The sequence below is a fragment of the Elephas maximus genome, chromosome 12 (genome assembly GCF_024166365.1).
Source record: "Elephas maximus indicus isolate mEleMax1 chromosome 12, mEleMax1 primary haplotype, whole genome shotgun sequence".
Taxonomy (NCBI): domain Eukaryota; kingdom Metazoa; phylum Chordata; class Mammalia; order Proboscidea; family Elephantidae; genus Elephas; species Elephas maximus.
In genome coordinates, this window is record NC_064830.1 from 25,109,807 (window position 1) to 25,130,495 (window position 20,689).

Below are 20,689 nucleotides of genomic sequence, written 5' to 3' on the forward strand. Positions count from 1 at the left end.
TTAGCTTCAACCCTTCTAGAAATGGCTAAAGCAACACACTCATATCACAATGATGAAACTGGGAAGGGAGAGGAGAGAGAACAAAAAGAGAAAGAATATAGTTCTCTCTCGTATTTTGTTACCTCCTGAAAAACCAGTAAATGCACTTCCCTCTGCTAGCTTTCTGGTACCAACTTAAACTGAACGGGTCTTTTTAAAGTTAATACTAAAAAACTTGACTGAATAAAAAGATAGATAAAGGCTGAGTTTGTGAAAGGGTCTTCTCTTTCCTGATATGATCTTTGTAAATAATTACGGGGAGAACATAGCTCTGAAGGGATCCATGAGACTAAGTGACGCTCCTTTGAAATTCTTAAGCTAATGTTTGACGTTCACACCATGAGAGATTTATCTCTAGTTTATAACTAGCAGTAATGTACTAAACATACCTTCTTTATATAATTTGAGGCATAAAGTGGTTAGCATAAAAGTGGTGCTCTTTTCTAAGCAATTAATGTTATTAAGAAGCACTTTTAAAGTACTTTTCATCTTCAAAGTTCTTTACAGACTAACTAATTAATCCTTTCAACATCCCTGAGACAGAAGTATTTATCCTCTACAGATGGCAGAAAGGGAGGCAAGAAGTTAAATGACTTGCCTCAGGCTACAAAAGGATTCAAGCTTCAGACCAGAATTCCATTTTAAGAATTTCTGGTTTCCAGGCGTGTGTCAGACCAGACCTGATTTATCAAGTTTTGTTCAGGAAACGTTTCCAGTAAGTATTCTAAATGACAAGCTTCCACACGACCAACTGAATGAAATTAAAATTCAAGTTTTTTTTTTTTAAAAACTAGAATTCAGAGTAAAGCGTAAACTGACTCTACCAGGCATGTGAATTACGTTAGCATAAGCAAAATCTTCAACCTGTTCAGTTTTGTTCTTCGCTTTCGTAACTATAAACTCTGAGGTTCCAAAGTTAACAAGAATGCTGAATCAGTATGGAGCCACTGAGACAAGGTGGTACCCAGAAAATACTAATTTGGGAAGAAAAAGGCTTTTCAAGTAAATTGGGGGAAATTACTACTCTTTTAAGAATGCCCTTATTTCCTCCATGATCAGGTATATAAATTCTGGTTTTCTCTCAACGGGGTGCACTTGTAAAAACTTGTTCTGTCTGGGCGGCCTGGAAGGACAAGCTGGGTTTAAGAATGAACCATGGCAGAAGATCAGACACAGACAAGGACTGTGTGTGGAGATTTCTGCATTAAAGCAAGTTCCACTTCCCTCCCTTTGAAAGTCAGTTCACACTCAATGTAGCTGCGAACCAGCAATTCTGAAGCCTGCTTCTTGAGTGTGATTTGGTCCGAGATGACTTAGAGTAGGCAAGCACAGCTGCGGTAACACCTGAAAATTCTCTATTGTAACACAAAGCAAAATCCAGAAAATCAAAGTACAAGTGCATTTAATACACGACTGTTCAGCTGCAGCAACCCAGCACTGTGAAACCCAGCACCTGCACCCTCCTTCCCTATTCCGCTTCTGCTCTTTCCCCATCCAGGCTGCAGGGCTGTAGCGACACATCTTTGGGTACTTTGTAATTGATTTTAAAGTTAAGAAATTAAGGACTCCCTGGGTGGTGCAAACTTAAGGCTAACACACTTGGCTGCTAACTCAAAGGTTGAAGGTTTGGGTCCACCTAGATCTAATTGGGTCAAGATGAACCAAAAAAACCCTTGAAAATGTGGAGTGATTGCTAACAAGAGAGATACAGACTTCAAAAGTTTAAAGTGAGTGAAATTAGTACAAAGAGGAGAAGGCTATTAGGGAAGAATGTAAATTATTAGTAGGGCGATTAAAAAAAAAACTGCAAGGGGAAAAATCAAGTCAGATATTTATTATATGCTGCAGGGAAGCTGAATGCTTTACTTCTTTGAGGTTTTAAAACACACACACACACACACACACACACGTTAAAAATTTAATTAAAAAATAATGCCCCTCAACTGAGGGTTTTTTTTTAACTGCTTTGTGTGGAAGGGGAAGCAGGAGAATGGAAGATGATACACACAGAGCCGTGTGCTTTACCACAGCATTTAGGAGTATTAGATGCTAAATTAAACTAAAAGTCACCTTCTCCAGGTCTACACCAAAAGGAGTAAGAAGAGAATGAAGAAACGGAATTCCAGATACATGAGAAGTTTTAGGTATTTAAAAAATTTAAGTACTTCATTTTAAATAACTAATTTTGCCCAATATTTACATATGCTGTAAACGTTACTAAAAATTCCACTTTGATGCTTTCGGTTCGCATATGCTGCTTCAAAGCCCCTCTCTCAGGAGAGGTAAATTCAAGCAACCACGAACTCTAATGCCTCATCAATCAGCTCCGCTAAGATTTAAAAAGATTCCTAACATCCATCGTTGCTGCAGCTGTGAGGAAGCAGGTACGCTGGTGAGAGTGCAAACTGCTAACGTCTTTTCCGAGGGCAACTGGGCAGTATCTATCATCACCCCTTCTGATCAAAGTTCATTACCGGGAATATATTCTAAAAAAAATACCGAGTACATATTTGTAATTGTGAAAAAGGTAAGAGAGAAACAAGAAACCACCTAAGCCTCCACAGTTAAGGGGACAGTTATGTAAATGGCACATCCATCTTATGCAACACTTACGCATTCATAAAGCGATCTGTTCCCGCCCAAAAAGGTTACAGCCTAGGAAACCCTACAGGCAGTTCTACTCTGTCCTATAGGGTCGCTGAAAGTTGGAATCAACTAGATGCCACACGACAACACCAAGAAAGATCCACAGGTACTCACAAAGAAAATTTCTAACACATACAGTTAAATGAAAAGGACAAGAAAAATAACGCGATTAAAATGATACACTCATGTTAAAGAAAGAAAGGCTAAAACTATGCATATGTGAGTGTGTACACATATGAGTGAATGAATTTTAAAAAGCTAGCAGGATGGCATACAAAATTACCTCAGGGAGGAAGTATGAGGGATAAGAGAGATTTTCACCTTTTATTCTATATCCTTGAGTATTACAATGATTATACACTTATGCATTACTTCAGTACATATTGAGTAATGAAATATTAAAATGGAATTTTAAATGGAATTAAAGTGTTTTCAAAACTAGATTTTTTTAAATGCCTGTATTTATATTAAAACAAGATTGCATTCCTTCAGTTTCTACTATCAGTGAGGAAAATTAGCTGACGAGCAAACATTCGCCATCATTAATTCACAAAGTGGACAATGTGGTAAAAAAAACTCACAGGGAGAGCTACTAAACTACCTGGTGAGGAAGATGAGCTCCTCAACGGCAGGGACTGTCTTCACAATCTTCGAATTTCCAGGGCCTATCACAGAAACCCTGGTGGCGTCGTGGTTAAGAGTCTGGCTGTTAACCAAAAGGTCAGCAGTTCAAGTCTACCAGGAGCTCCTTGGAAACCCAGTGGGGCAGTTCTACACTGTCCCATAGGGTCACTATGAGTCAGAGTCAACTTGACGGCAACGGGTTTGTTTTTTTGTTTTGTTTGGTATCACAGGGTAGGCAGGCACTTCAAAGAATGTTTTGATCAACGGAACTGAAAAGGGCCACACAGCAGCTGGCATTTATTACCCAAGATGTAGAGACATCCTCATTTACTGAAATTTAAAAAGTATTCACTTGAAAGACTCTCTTCCTCCACCATTTACTTTCTGGCTCACAATCCACAGCTGTTTCAGACGACAGAAAGGCTGCTGTGCCGACTCCTACCTGAGACCATCAAGTACTACCTTCCTAGTCCTCCCACCTATAAAGTAACTATTTCCACCCATCCTGACTTGGGTCTGAAGATATATCTCTTGTCCTTTCTGAGGCTATCCCTTAACTTGTGCTCCTAGACACATTTGCTCCTGATTTCTTTCCAAATTTTGCTATGTCAGTTTACTTCACTTTCCCATTTCTTTACTATCCCCATTTATTTCCATAGTTAACTCCTCTCTGCCTGCTAACAAATTATATCTCTCAAGCCCAAAAAACCTTTTCCCATCAAATTATTGTCTTTGACTCCTTCCTCTCACTCTGTTCTTGAAGAATAATCTATACTTATTCTTCACAGTATTTTGTAATCTCCATTTATTCATCAATCCAGTGCAATCAAACATTTGGTCTGACTTCCAGAGAACTAGTCCCAATAAGACTACCTTCCTCATGGCATTTTTTCAACCTTCGTTCCATGGTCCTTTTGGCTCCATCTGACCTTCGTAACCATTCCCTTCTCTGTGAAACTCTCTCCAGGCTTTGGTCTCTCCCATTTTTCCTCCTTCCTCTTTGACAACTCCTTAGTATTTTTCCCTACCCATCTTTGCATTTGCCTCTCCTCTAAATCAGAATCCCTAGCCCTCAGGAATCAGTGTATTTGTGACCTCTCTAAAATTATACGTATTACTTTGTATGCATTTGTATTTTTCTTAAAGAGAGGTTTGTTCCTCAGGGTTCCATCTGTAATCCTCATATCATTCTACACATTTATGGGAAATCATTTTTATTCCAAGGTTTTAATTATACAATAAAGGCTGGTATCTCTCACACCAATGTCGCTGGCCGTACCCCCTCAAGAGTGTCAGAGCTACATTTCCATTTGTCTACTAAAGATTGTTACCCAGACATTTGGGCACTGCAAACTGAACGTGCTGAAAACCCAGCTCATGACTTTTAGCCTTAAACCTGTATTCTTTACCTCAGTGACAATGTTACTAGAAATTTCAACATCATCCTTGACTATTCCTTTCTCTTTTGACATGAAATTAGTAACCAAGCAATGTTGTAGTCTATGCCCATTTTTCTTACTCTTATGTAGTCTTCTGAATAATTTGGTTTTAAATATGTCTGCTCCTCTCTACCTCAGGCTTTCATCATTTCTGACTGGGACTATTGTAATAGTTTAGCTGATTTCTGGGTATTAATTTCTCTCTGCATTCTCTCTCTAAAACTGAGATATTCCTTTGTTCATGCTGCTGCCTCTGCCTAGAATCCCATCTCTCCCCTGTGCTTTCAGTGCTCATATTTTCATCTTTCAAAAGATCAATTTCAATATGATCTTTTATAAATTCTTCCTTAAATCTCCAAAAAATAAATCCCTTCTTTCTCTGGCACTTTCACATAGCTCTTTAGAATTCATAGAGTATCAGCTAGAATGCGAACTCTAAAAGGATGTGAGCTGTGCCTTGCCTTTCCATCTCCGGCATCTAGAGCAGTATTCTGCTCACACTAGGCACGTGGTCACTGTGTGATGACTGGATAGATGAACAACTCACAAATAAAGTCAGCACCCTACAAGACACTTACATACGTGCCAACAAACACAAGTATTTTTCTGGTCATATCACTATGCCAAGCAAAGAGGAGAACTCACTCAAGTATTGGGCTCCATTTTGCTTTTCTCTTTTCCCTTTATATACAGTGGGACCTGTCAGAATCAGAACTCAACAGGACTGCCTCATTTTTCTGGGTCTCGCAAGATTTCCGCCTTTGACAGGGTGTAGTCACCACTTTAATATTGCTCATTTCAGTGGAAAATATTTTAGTTTTCCTTCTCTGACAAGTTTTTGCCTTACAAAGGTTCTGGATTTTGCAGGTTTTACTGTAGATAGTTTTAAAGCTGAGCAGGTCCAAGTGAACATTTAAACACAATATACTCAATTCTGATGCCATCCTTTTTTGATTGTCCTTTATTGATTGCCTATTGATTAACTAGCAGAATAAACAGTAGGAGTCACTTTAGGTCTCTGAAGGATAATGGTTCTATGCTTCATTGAATAATATTAAGCTACTGCAAGTTCAGGATTTGCCAAAATAACCCAGTCAAGACTGGAATTCAATAAGCATTTCGAGCCAAAATGCCAGCACATGGCAGAGGCTGTTCATAACAAAGGGTTATTACTTTAAGCAACAGGATTTTTCTTTTAAACTCGTAATAAGTATTATCACTTATACAGTTCTTCTTCTTAAAATGCATGTTTACCTTAATTATTTTTAGCTTAGTAAAAATGTTTAACTGAAGGTTAACTTAGCTTTTGTTTATTCATGAAACAGTATATTTTTATCCTTTTGTTTTTTACATTAATTCTGCTACAGCCCACTGGCAGAAGGAAGAATGTGAGATTTGTTATGGCTCCCACCTCCTATTACCATGGTTACACTAAAGACAACTTCTCCCAGATTCTCCTGACCAATGTAGTCCTGAGGCAGAAAAGCTCTTTTTCAGCTGACCTTAAAGGATTACTTTCTGAGTTACCAGCTGTGTAGCCAAGGCATAGAAAATTCACACTTGCAACAAGAATTTACTAAGCACCTACTCTGTTCTACATACTAATCTAGGTGCTAAGGATAAAATCGTAACCAAAACAAGACAAAAACAGCAGATAGTCTAACAAATAAATTCACTTCACAGAATGCTAGAAACAAGAGGTCTTCCCTCTTAGAGTTCTGAGCAGGACTCTAAATAAAACATTCATGAATAGTGGCTGTATAAAAAGTGAGACTGCACACACTGCTGGTGGGATTGTAAAATGGTGCAGCAGCTGCTTTGGAAAAAAGGTCGGCAGCTACTCAAAAGTTTAAATACAGTTACCATATAATCCAGCAATTTCACTACTAGGTATATACCCAAAAGAAATAAAAACATATTTCCACACAAAAATGTATCCATGAATGTTCATAGCAACGTTATACATAATGGCTACAAACCAGAAACAATCGAAATGCCCATCAACTGATGGATAAATAGAATGTGGTACATCCATAAGATGGGATATTGTCCAGCCATAAAAATGAACGAAGTACTAACACATGCTGCAACATGGATAAACCTTAACAACTTTACGCTAACTGCAAGAAGCCAGTCGCAAAAGATCACATATTATGATTCCATTTATATGGAAGGTCCAGAATAGGCAATTCTACAGAGACAAAGCAGATCGGTGGTTGCATAGGTCTGGGAGATGGGATAAATGAGGAATGACTGCTAAACGGCTTCTTTTTGGGGTGATGAAATGTTCTCAAGTTGATTATTGTGATGGTTACACAATGACATAAATATACTAAAAGCCACTGAATTGTACACTTTAAGCTGGTGAAGTATATGCTATGTAAATTACATCTCACTAAAGCTGTTATAAATAATGAGGTTGGTAGGTAATGAAAAGATCTTCAAAAGATATCAAGAACATTACTGGCTTCTTTATTCACCAACTTAAATTTTGTTAATCAGAACCAGAATTTTGAGATGCCTCTGGATTCTAAATTGAAGAAATCGTTCAACATTTGGTACTCCGCATGTTTGCTAGAAACTGGAAGAACAAAGTTAAGATGTACGTACATTCCAGAAACGTCCTGTTTATTAATTTCCTCCCCACTTTCTGTCCCCCTTCACTTCCAAATGGGCCTCTCCCTCTTGCCCTCATACACATGCATACACTTTGGTGGGAGATGCTGCTGGGGCATCTTTTTCTCAGCAAAGAAAACTCACCTTCAACACTGAAGGTGCAGCTATAAAGAGAGATGGGAGCATGAAGCCAAACACAAGCTGGGAGCCTGAGAAGAGCATGGTAGAGAAATGGTATTTTCCACGACCTAACACCTTAAAAAAAAAAAAAAATTTTTTTTTAACACCTTATCTAGGAGCCCGAGTGGTGCAATGTTAAAGTGCTCGGCTGCTAACCGAAAGGTCAGTGGTTCAAGCCCACAAGTGGCTCCGCAGGAGAAAAGACCCAGATCTGCTCCTATAAAGATTACAGCCTAGGAAACACTATATGGCAGGTTCTACTCTGTCCTATAGGGTAGCTGTGACTTGGGATCGACCTAACGGCACACAATAACACCTTATGTGGAATTCCTGGTTGGTGCAGACAGTTAACATGCTCAGCTGCTTACAGAAAGGCCTAGCAGTTCGAGTCCATCCAGGGAGGCCTCAGAAGAAAAGCCTGGAGATATATTTCTGAAAAATCAGTCACTGAAAACCCTATGGAGCACAGTTCCTCTTTGACACACATGGAGTTGCCCTGAGTTGGACTGACTCGATAGCAACTAGTCCTGGTCTTAACATTTTATCTACCCTGCCCAGGTCTCCCTTTCTTCAACCTGACTGCTCTCCTTGGCTCCCAAATCTTCAGGCTCTTCTTTCAAGACATCTAAGTCTTGTGACTATCTATTGTATTTCAAATCTTTTACATCAATACTTTGCCTAGAAATTCTTAAAGCAGAGACTTACATGATTTATAGTTTATACACAATTTGGACTTGAGTACCTAGACACATGACAACCAGAACTGTTTAAAAACACCACTCTTTTTGATCTCGCAATTTTCCTACAAAGGGCTTAAAATTTCGGACAAATTTTCCAAGTGAACGTTGCAATAATCAGGTAAATTGAGATGGGAATAATCAAAATTGACATCCTAACTTTTAAAAATCACTTTTGTTAAGAGGCAAAGAATTTGTTACCTTTTAATTACCACTGTCCAAAAGGGTTTCAAACCACTGATCTGTGGGGCACAGTATAAGATAAATATTGTCCGAGGTTAGGAAACCCAACGGGAAAATCCAAGGACAACAAAAAAAGAGTGTGGCTTTTGCAGTTTAAAAGCGTTCTAGTGTATATTTACCAAAGTTCCAAAAAGTTGTTTAAAAAAAAAAAATTCTAAAGACCAGTGTATTTCAATAGTGACACTGTCCCCTCTGGCCTTACTGGGATGCTTCCCTCAGGGTATCTCTGCACTGCTGCCCTCCCTACCCCTTCACTCCCTCCACCCAGCCCCCGCCACTCAAAGAAGTTAAAAATGTCATCTTTGGGGCAATGTGCCAAGTAGGAAGCTCAAGGTCTCTGACAACACGTCAACTCTTCACTGAAAGTAGTGTTACTTACTTCATCAGCTTCTGTTTTGTAGCAGAGTCTTTGAAGCTTGGGAATTCTTCTCCTGCTTTGATTTCATAAAACTGGGGCTTTAGTACTGTCTGCTGGTCCTCTTTGACGCGTTCCTGCCGCTTCATTTTTTCCTCCTGATGGAGAAGTCTGCGCTGTTTCCTGACCTCTTCAACCCAGTCCTTTTCATCATCTGAACTCTCAGAACTTTCTGCATCACTCGGTTTTCCCTCCGGTTCTTCCTCTTCCTGAAAATAAAAATAGTAAGCAGCAACCTTTCCCCCAACCCGATACTGGCTGATTATTTTCTTTCAAATAGCATTAGCCCACTGGAGTACATGATAGCTGCTAATTAGCACACATCTGACGAAATGCCTGGAATTAAATAAGATATGTTCCTAAGCTAAACGGTAAACATTACACCACAAGCATATTCAAAAATTCTTCTAACTTACACAGAAACTTTATATTAAAGAAACAGTACTAATTCTAAATGATAAAGGGTATATTACTTGTTCATGAAGTTCTTGCTGCTTTAAAAGCCTTAGTTTCTTCTTCCTTTTTTCACTAATTTTTGAAACAAGTGGATTCAAAAGCCTGAATTCTTCACTCTCTTCGTCTACTTGGAAATCAGGGTTCTCGAACATAACTTTAAATCGATCATCAGTGAGAATATTAGGAAGGTTCTATAAGAAAAAGAAAAAATCATGTAAAATTTTAAGTTAACATCTCATGGATTGATAAGTTGTATAAGGAACACATGAAATTTCTTTAGAATAGACTCTAGAACTTTCTAGTGGCCCCTGGGATTTGTCTCCCATCAAAAACAAATTTTATTAATCCATTTTACACATGAGCTATATTACTTGTTCATTATACATAATGGACTAAAAACAAGCCTTTTTTTTTTTTTTTGGCTAACTTCACCTTTAATATGTAGAATTTTCTAACATTTTTAATGCAAAACACTTTTTAAAGAAAGAAATAATTTTTTGAAACACAACTTTTTAAGCATAGCTACTAAAATGAATTAGAATTAGTGAGTCTTTCAACTTCATATTGCAAATCCAGGAGAGAAGTATACGTCCCCAACACATCAACGATTAACGTGGTGGGGGTGGCGGTGGGGCAGGTAGTGTGAGTTCTTCAGAAGTACGGGGGATATTTCACGCCTTATAGTGCAGCCTCATCAGTTTTTCCCCCCTAGGCCATTTAATTGCTCTCAAACGATAGAGTCTAAGACTTTGCCGTTTTGACATAAAATAAAACTCTGACCATAAAGGCTCATTTGGGTAGCTAAGGACTGGTAATTAAATTCTTTTTTGTGTCATTTTGAAGAGGAAGTTTTCTAATTGTAAACTCGTATATTCACTTGTAATCTTTATGGAAGCAGACTGCCACATCTTTTTCCTGCAGAGCAGCCGGTGACTCTGAAATGCCAACCCTCTGGCTGGCAGCTGAGCACTTTAGCCATGGTGCCACAGGGCTCCTAGCTCTACTGAATGGACTGTATTCTGCTGCTGCTCTGCTATGGAGAGTAAATAAGGCTGTAGAAGCTGAGCTCTACACAGATGGGGAACTTAGGTGGCGTCTAATAAAAATCTGGTAAATCATGTGATATTAAGGAACTTGGCTGCTGATTATTTTTATGAACCTAAAAACTGATCAATCTTTACCTAAAATTCTACGATACACTGAATTCGACAAATCTCTGATTAAATACAGCTTCCAAGATAGAGTGAAATCAAGGAAGAAACAAACATAGACAAGATCTAGAGTTCCTGATCCCAAGGGATCCGCTCACAATCTTGTGAGAAAGGAAAAAAAAAAACTGTAAGCAGGTATGCTACAAGGCGCCTTATGAAGAACACTAAAAAGACACAGAAGCAGTGCTACATATATAGAGAGAGCGAGAGAGAGAAAGAGACATAGGAAGCAATGCTGTATATAAAGCTATAGGAGCAGTACTATATATTGGGTTATGTGTGTATATATGTAAAGACCTAGGAGCAGTACTACAGGGTACAAAGTAAAATATAATTCCAACAAGAAACATTTTAGGAGGGTTCATAATGGACATGGCGCCTGGGAGAAGGCTTGAAAGATGAAGAGGCTTCGACAGGTAGAAATATGAAAGAAACGAGCATTTCCAGCAGACTGAGAAGTAGTGGCCAGTCTGATGAAGTAAGAATAACGGTGTATTTGAAACCGTATGTTTTGACGAGGCCAAATAATAAAGGATTTTAAATACTCTGACCTTTATTCTGAAGGTAAGAAAGAACCACTAGTGAAGAAGAGGAAGAGGGGGACAAGGACAAGGACTGGATGATAAATACAAGTGTGCTGTAAGAATCTCAGATGAGAATAAAACTGTACTTTAAGAGCCCCCAACAGCATGGTGTATGACGGACTGCTGAGGGTGAGACAAGAGTCGCAAGAAAGAATGAAAAGGTGACTTTAGGAAACCAGGAAGAGAGAGGGCCTGAATTAGGGCAATGGGAAAGTAAGAGAGGGAGCAAATCCTTTTTAGGAAAGGATTATTGGGATAGGTTACGATCAATAGATCCAGTGATAGGGTGAGGTGGGAGGATTAAGAGTTAAAAACAGGGTTAGAAATTTCTCTAATGTTTCTATCTTAAGTGAGTAGAAAGCTGGTGATGCTGGGAGTTAGGATTCATCATTGGAGGTCATCGGAGAAAGAGGTTTAAGGTAAAGGGCAAGAAATTATGCTCTAGTTACGACTGGTGAAGTTTGCGGTACAAGGAGAGCGTCTGTCTGGATTCTGGTGGATAATTAAGTAGGCATCTGGGAATAAGCTGCCAGATCTCAGGAGACAAGGTGGGCTACAATGTAAAGTTTGGAAATAGCTGTAAATATGGGATAGGTGATACTGTCAAAGATCAATGAACAGCTGTTTGCCTATTACACATTTCCAGATTATAAAAATAATAGAACTCAAAGGAAACTTCTTCCTTTTCATCTTACTATATTTATTAAAGCAATGATTACACTGAATAAACAACAGAGAAATATAAAAAGAATATGTCGCCAGTATTAAGGTTGGATTTTTTTTTTTTTTTAATTTAAAACTCAGCTGTAAATATTTATCCCCCCAGGGATTTTTCCTAGTCTAACTGCTTATTTTCACAGCTGTCTTTAAAAAAAAAGGCAAGATAAGATATCTTTAGTAATGTTCTAAAGTAGTTTACAAGCGTCTGGCTAGTGGTCTGCCCTATAAACATACACACACACAGATGCTAAACACTTATTAGGATTTGGAAGAAGTCTGTAGTGTTCTTACCCCTAGGCCTATCTCAAAGAAGCATCCTGAGTAGGGTGCTTCTTACTAGTATTTTGTCCTAACAGTAATATATAGAAGGAGTGCGTGGCACTTAGAACAATTCTTCCAACACTGTGATATCTATGAAACAAAGTTGGTGCAGACTTCTGAGTAAAGCATCTCCTAATCTCTCCTGAAACAACAAAAAGAGGATTTAGGGAAAAAAGACATCAACTCGTAAGGATGAGGAGGATGTGAAGGGAAACAAGAGTAATAAAATATTGAAAACAAAAAAAAAAAAGGGCACAAAGTCTATTGAAAATCTCATCCCCAACTCTGCAAAGCTGTGTCTTCTCTAGAGAAGGCAGAAGTTATGCCTGGATGGGGGGACACCAGCAAAGTGAGAACAAGGAGAAGAAATGAATACTTGCACATTCAATACTGAGATACCATCCAGCCCCGCCCATACTCTTGACCCACAGTTCTCAATTCTCAGAATGCTGGCAGCAGCGCCTTTGTCCTCCTTGCAGGAGAATCAGACCAACCAAGAGAAGGACCTAAGAGATACTGATACTTGAAACTTCACCAAATAGAGTCCACCCAGATCACCACACAGTGATTTAAGAACGCTGCCCATATCTCAGAGCTTCCACTCAGCTTTTTAAATCCCTCATCCTCAAACATGAACGAATAACCAGGGCAGCAGGGAAATACTATTTAAAACTTTTTTTTCCTCCAAGAAAATGTCCCAGCACTGAAGAACCTGAGTTTCTAGATTGAAAGGGCCCAGCAAGTAGCCAGCATTGCCGGCCAGATTTCTAGATTGAAAATGGACCTACAACACTACAAAGACAAGACACCTGGTCAGCATCCTAAATTATACAAGGAGAAGAAGGCAAGCATTGTTGAAACTACTCTTAATTTCTTACAAAGAAATAAAATATTCTGTTAATTTTGTTTGTTTCTAACGTTTTGAATTACAGTGTACTACAGAGATGTTAGTTTCCCTATTTTTTCATTCCCTAATACATTCATAATGAGGGTTTTAATGCTTTGGCAAACATTTTTAAAGGTACAGAACAACTGTAATTTTTCCTAATGGACAACTGAGACTGCTTTGCACGGTTTCAGCTTGCACAGACACTTTTATCGTACTGCACTGCCAAGCAAAGGAGGCCTGCCTGTATTCTGAATCTTTTCTGGCTGCCCCAACTCCCAAAAAAACGATACCAAAGAAAAGGGGGAGGGGCTTTTCACATTTTTATAATCATAAGGGCCTTATAAAAAAGGCATATACCACGCTGCACAAAATATCAAAATTAAATTTTAACTTAAGTGTCCTCCCCTCTATAATATTAAATCAAACGATAAGAACTCATAAGCATAAAACATAGACAGGAATGCATACAACTGCAGCCTAAATTAGTTCTACTCTTCTACTGAAGTGTTAGCACATATAAATCCAAAAATCACTTCAATTTAGCTTGTAGTGTTTTGAAGCTGCAAAGTCACCTTCCCAATCATCCTTAGCATTGGCTAACAAGATCAATGTAAAAACTCCAATGGGAAAGTCAATGTAGCAGGAAGCACTTATATTTTGAACAATTTAATATATACATATGCATTATATACATTGATGTAAATTAAGCAGATGCAAAGCTGTAACATAGACATAAATTTAAATAATAAGTTTAAACACTGGTATATTATTCATATAATAAAAATGGAAATATAAAAGCCATCTATTTGTTTACTAAGGAAGGCTTCCAAAAGTTAAGATTTCCAGTGGTCTTTAAATAACATAATAAAAGAATGTAACAGACCAGGATGAGGGAATTAAGTGAGGATAAGGAAGCAGAGAGTAACACAAAGGAATAGTGAGTTTGAACGCACTTAGCAATCACAGTACAAAAAAATGCCCTTTGAGGGCTATCTGGCCCTATCTTTGCATTTTATAGATGGAAAAACTCTTGACTCAGTGAAGCAGAAGGAATCACTCAAGATGATACACCTAGCTATCAAAGATCATGACGATGGCACAGGATCAGGCTACATTTCATTCTGTTATACAGAAGGTTGCCAGGAGTCGGTGCTGACTTGACAACAACTATACTCAGAGTCCTCAGGCTCTTGCCAAGACATCTGATCTTTACAACTCGTTCTACTAAACAACTATGCTTGGTTATCTCCCCTCCTGATGCAAGCAAATGAAAAAGTAGGATTGGGGATGATAGAGGAAATCTCCATATACCTGGAAAGGTTAGAAAAATCTCTTTGTATCTTGACAATATCAGCTCAATGAACCACTAACCCTTATTTATTTTATGACTTATCTTCGGCTGCTTATACATTAGTTAAAAAAAAAAAAAACAAGGTAAGTAGCATTTATATGTAAGCATGCATACTCCCAATAATGTCAAGTCTGAATAAAAATCAATCACTTCTGGAACTGTAAGCAAAAGGACAAAGAAAAACATTCTAGATATTTAACAATAAAAGATTAAATTTGAGTACATTCATAAGGTAGAATGTTGTGGCCATTAAAAATATTTACAAAGAATTTTTAACGAAATGGGAAACTAACGTTAATTTTTAGAACTCAGAAAAGTATTTTATGTATATAACATGAACTGTAATTTTCAGAGAAATAAGGCAGGAAGGAAATTCATTAAAATATTAATGGTGCTTTTCTCTGGATAGAAGAATTATGGGTGTTTCCAAAGGTGCCATACTGAGCATATCTTTTTAAAATTTTTACTGTGCTTTAAGTGAAAGTTTACAAATCAAGTCAGTCTCTCACACAAAACCTTATATACACCTTGCTACATACTCCCAATTGCTCTCCCCCTAATGAGACAGCCTGCTCCCTCCCTCCACTCTCTCTTTTTGTGTCCATTTCTCCAGCTTCTAACCCCCTCTACCCTCTCATTTCCCCTCCAGGGAGGAGATGCCAACATAGTCTCAAGTGTCCACCTGATCCAAGAAGCTCACTCCTCATTAGCATCCCTCTCCATTCCATTGTCCGGTCCAATCCATGTTGAAGAGTTGGCTTTAGGAATGGTTCCTGTCATGGGCCAACAGAAGGTCTGGGGGCCATGACCACTGGGGTCCTTCTAGTCTCATCTTTTTATGAGAATTTGGGGTCTGCATCCCACTGCTCTCCTGCTCCCTCAGGGGTTCTCTCTCTCTGTTGCGTTCCCTGAGAGAGCAGTCATTGGTTGTAGCCAGGCACCATCTACCTCTTCTGGTCTCAGGCTGATGTAGTCTCTGGTTTATGCAGCCCTTTCTGTCTCTTGGGCTCGTAATTACCTTGTGTCCTTGGTGTTCTTCATTCTCCTTTGATCCAGGTGGGCTAACACCAATTGATGCATCTTAGGTGGCCGCTTGCTAATGTTTAAGACCCCAAATGCCTCTCTCCAAGGTGGGATACAGAACGTTTTCTTAATAGATTTTATTATGCCAACTGACTTAGATGTCCCCTGAAACCATGGTCCCCAAACCCCTGCCCCTGCTACACTGGCCTTTGAAGCATTCAGTTTATTCTGGAAACTTCTTTGCTTTTCGTTTAGTCCAGGGCATATGATATCTTATAAGCAGGGGGAAAAGTTTAAAGTAGAAAGAAACTTAATAAAAAAGATTTGTTTCTTGTTATTGTTAGCTGCCTCTGAGTTGGCTCCTGACTCATGGTGATCCCCGACTCATGGCAACCCCGTGCATAAGAGAACAAGATGCTGCCCAATTCTGAGCTATCCCCATGATCAGTTGTGGATTGGAGCGTTGTGATCCATTGGGTTTACACTGGCTGATTTTTGGAAGCAAACCTTGCCAGGCCTTTCTTCCTAGTCTTAGTCTAGAAGCTCTGCTGCAACTTGGAACAGGTTTTAGCATCCCCACAGCACACGAAGCATCCATGGACTGACAGATGGTGGCTGTGCATGTGGTGCACTGGCTAGAAATCAAACCCAGGTTTCCACATGGAAGGTGAGAATTCTACCACTGAGCCACTATGGTCCTTCAGGAAAAAGAGATTCAAGTTATTATTGAGAAAATGTAGAAACGATTTATCAACAGTTTCTGTTTTATAAAATCTTACCTTAACTTTCTTTTTCCATGTAGATTTCTGCTTCTCCTCCTCTTCCTCAATTAACTTTAGTGCCAGCTCTTTGTTAACTTTTGGCAATTTCTAGTACAGAGGGGAAAAAAAAGTGTACTAAGATATCTACGTCATAGTTTTAAAGATTAATAGTTCTGTAAGAAGTGTAACTGTACAACTAGAAGACATTGAACTCTTATTTTCAAATTTTACCACCCCAGAGTAGGCAATCCTATGGATATAAGTCATGTTTTCAGGTGGGCCCGATGGTACAGAAACATCAGCTTGCTGTTGAAACACCTGCCCTCATCTCCATCTTCTTCCAGCACAGTGAGAAGCAAACTGGGAGAAGCTGTATCTGGCAGCTTACAGATGAGCAATGAAGGGCCTATGACCCACAACTGATTAGCAAGAGGCCAGCAGGCTGGTATGGTAGCCATGGCTAGAGTTGCGGGGAACGGCTAAAATGCTACCTGAGAATCAGCTGTACTACTTCCTGTTCCCCAGGTGGCAAACTTCCAAAGGGAATTCCAGATCTGAGTCTGACAATTTTGACAACACGGTAAACAGCTGGGGCAAAAATACTCTATCTTGTCTCCCCCTTCCAATACACACACACTCATCACTTTTTAAAAATGTTAGCAAACAAAGTAGAAAAAGGGTAAAAGATTAAGGCAACTTCAGAAACAGTCACTAATTTTTTGTGCTGAAATAGTGTATCTATAATAAAAAAATTTTCTTTACCAATGGTCAATTATAAATATTTGTATCATTTGGTGATTAAATATAGTCAATAGGGAGTACCAGAGAGAAAACTGGAAGGCAGGAAGAGGAAGTCAGGGCTTGCTCTTTCCTGTCTGATTCTTGCTTGTGTGGCTTTGTGACAGCACAGTTCTTCGCCCTGGCAGCTACAGGGAGCTCCAGCAGCAGCGGCTGGTTCTAGTTTGCAGCTGTGCAACCTTCCCAGGTACCGCCTCCTGAAGCCTCAAGGGTCCCAGCATCAGCTCCTCGGGGCCTTCCTCCTTCCTGTTCCCCAGGCCTGGAGTGCTATCTGCTTCTTGCAGTTATTACCTCACTTACTGATGCCTTAGTGTCTCTGCCTTTTCAGTTCTCCAGTACCTGGTTAACTTTACATTAAATTCTATCAAAATGACTTGTGTGGCTTCTCTTTCTTGACATCTAATGACCTCTTCCCACGATTCAGATAGCCTAAGATACTGCCAAATGTCAGGAAGAAATGGGTATTAACGAAGCCTCAACTCTCCAAAAACTTTTTTGGAAACAACCAGATTTTCTTAGCAGAGCTGACAATATCATTCTACCTGGCATTATTTTCCACAACGGCATAGAGTTCATAATGATAATGAGTCAGAATCGACTCCACGGCAGTGGTTGGTTTTTTAGTGAAAGATGTAAATTAAGGACGAAAACTAAGAAAAAGACGGCTGATTTCTTTGGTACAATACACAAAATAACAACTAAGTACTTTTCTCTGGGGAATTCAAAGGCGGGTCCAGTATTTACCTTTAATTGAACTCTCTGTGCCCGTGTTTCTTCTATCTTCTGTCGAATTTTATCTTTCCTATATTCTTCATAAGCAAATGGATTCACCATCATTTTCACCTTTTCAAAAGGAAAATAAGTAAAAGAACCCTGTTCAGCAGCATGTTTCATCTACACCATGACTATTATGCCAAAGAACAGACAGAGCCCTTAAAAATCTTAAGTATTTATTATGAAAATGCAAGTAAGCGACCAAGAAACAGCTATCGATTGCTCAATAATCACCTATAATAACTGCAGTTCTGTATTTACCTTGTGATAGAGCCTTATATCCATGAAAAATCCATGCATATATGCCCGGAGAAAAGGTGATCCGATGAGATGTGTGAGCCCTACGAAAAGTTAATCAGAAGAAGGCAGGTTCTTACGAAATTTTTATTAAAATGTAACAGTTTTTCTTGAATAACAATTTGGTTATAGTAAGATTTCACTTCTGAGTAAAAGTTAAAAGATTAGAATTACCGATCTTCTTCATTAACTACAGGGAAAATTTTAAATCTACTTCAACCATCTCATCCTTACTTATTTTAAATGTAATATGAAGCATAAAAATTATTTTAAAAAGTCTCTATGAACTATCACAGACTAGTAAAGGAAGGCTCCTTATACTAACGGTTTTCAGATTTCTAGGTTTAACAAACCAGTTCAATTATAAAAATAATTTTTGGGATCAACAACAGGTTGCTAACTTTTCCGCTGTCAGGTAGGGACAGTGGTGGTCACATAAGGAGGCTCTCCTACCTCACAGCAATTACTTTATTAATTGCAGATATTTACAGAGGAAAATGTTATGAGAATATTCACCGTAAAGAGCGACCACGAAGTGGTTGCACAACACAATGAATGTAATCAATGTTAAAAAATTATCAAACTGCTGAACTGGCAAATTTTTGTTTTATATATATATATATAAATAAAGTCACATATGATATACCCACATGAAAAAGAGCTCTAGTTGGTGTAATACAAAGTGATTATAAGGAAAACATTACCCCGATTTCCAAATTTTAGAAACAGATATCCGCACAGACATGAAAACTAGATACCAGCCAAAATAACATGGTAGTACAAAATAGTATCCATTACAGAAGAAAATGAAAAGGCAAAATTAAATTTAGGATAATCTCATAAAATAAAATTCTTGGTGAGAAAAATACTTTCCCAGAATCTGTTAGCTTAATAAAGCTACAGGGTTTGGACTTCCACAGTGGAGCCCTAAGACAGAGATCTGAACCTTAATGAAATGCATCACTAAACAGCCACCTAAATTTATGTACCTGCATATGTGTGCTTATTATCTAATCTGTCCTCAGAGTATCTGGTCTGATTAACTACCAAATTATAAAATACACATATCAATGACAGCAACAATAATTTCTGCTTCCTCTTTTAAGCCTATAAAATTTATATTTATGTCAAAGAACTATTCCCATCCCAATTCATAAATGAAAGCCAAGCAGGAGGCTTTTCATATGAAGCCAATTTAATTCGAAACAATCTGACGGCAGCAGCATTTCTCACAGTTAGCTCCACAGAACACTAGTCCCAAGAGATCTTCTAAGGGAAAAAAAAGGTTCTATGGTCAAGGAGATTTGGGAAATGTTTCATACTTCCCTCCCCCTCCTGAAGATTCACAATGTACAATGATATTAAAGGGTCTAAGAAGACCAAGAGTAGAGAAACTGATTTAACTTTGCTTAATCCAGCATTTGCCACTCTTAAAAAAAAAAAATTTTATCCTGTATTTGCCACTCTTAGTTGCTACAAATCTACTAAAAATAATAGTCAACATCCACACAGTAAGTTTAGACCCTGTGCTGAGTACTTTTCAAGCATTATCTGCTTAATTTCTAAAAACACTATGGGTAAGTACTATTATTGTTCCCATTTTACAGATGAGGAAATTGAGGCTTCATGAAGTAAACTGGCCAGATATTAAGTGGTAGAGGTGAGATATGAACCAATGTCAGATTACCTCCAGTGTCCATGATATTAGCCACTGCACTAACCATGCAGACGTAATTTTCCACAGAACACATTTTGTAAAATACCAAACTAGAAGGTCTGCTGAAGGCCATGGCTGGGAAGAGTATGAACTTCTAAGTATTCAATATCACTAATGCATCGGTATAAATAATCTTAGGAAATAAAGGAAGTTAATATTATATAGCCTTGCTTCTAATTTTAAGATAAATTATTTAAAAGGTTTTCTATATGATGTGGAAATCTGTTGAAAAATGATAATCAGTGGCTCATTTAATATTAAAATACACTAATAATGTATGGAAACACTTTCTAGCACAGATGTTATTGTGCTGAATATTTATTTCCATTGCTTTAAAAACGGGCAGTATGATGACATTTTAACAAAATACACCTCAATCTTTTTAACTGTCTTCCCCACCCAAAATAAACATATTAAAGAGACTGTAATAGTGCCCAAAATGAACTAAATACAACAGCTGAAAAAAGTCTATAAAATAACAATGACCTTTTTCCTCCAATTTAAGAATGTAGGTGAGTGTGACAGTCATACTGTAAAAACCAGACTGGAATTTTTTAAGTAGTCACTTCAGTAGAAAGATTCTATTTCATTCATAAATCATTTTTAAAAAGGCCAAATACAATTCTCTTTGTTTTAAGACATTAAAATTTAAAGAACTATTTGGTAGTAACTGGTGGAAAATAATTCTGGCCTGGATTAAGTAGGCTATAAGATACATTTAAAAATAAAATTGAAAGCCTATTAATCTATTTGTTACATGATTCTACAATCTTCTAACATTTAGCTGCTGTTTGTTGCAAAGACAACTAAGTTGCCTAGACTTGTGTAGAGTAAATCCTCTAACTTTC

At 38.1% G+C, this 20,689-nt stretch overlaps 1 protein-coding gene across 3 annotated transcripts in view; it reads right to left on the reverse strand.

Annotated features, from left to right (window-relative positions):
- The window catches only part of LOC126086472 (nucleolar protein 10-like), a 124,125-nt gene that overhangs the window by 13,153 nt on the left and 90,283 nt on the right, over positions 1–20,689 (reverse strand). For all 3 annotated transcript variants that reach the window (XM_049902705.1, XM_049902704.1, XM_049902706.1), the window contains 5 exons: positions 18,089–18,168; positions 17,798–17,896; positions 16,274–16,363; positions 9,413–9,586; positions 8,904–9,148 (listed from right to left, as the gene is read on the reverse strand). In XM_049902705.1, coding sequence (XP_049758662.1) covers positions 8,904–9,148; positions 9,413–9,586; positions 16,274–16,363; positions 17,798–17,896; positions 18,089–18,168 — 688 coding nt within the window. The remainder of the gene's footprint in view (positions 1–8,903; positions 9,149–9,412; positions 9,587–16,273; positions 16,364–17,797; positions 17,897–18,088; positions 18,169–20,689) is intronic.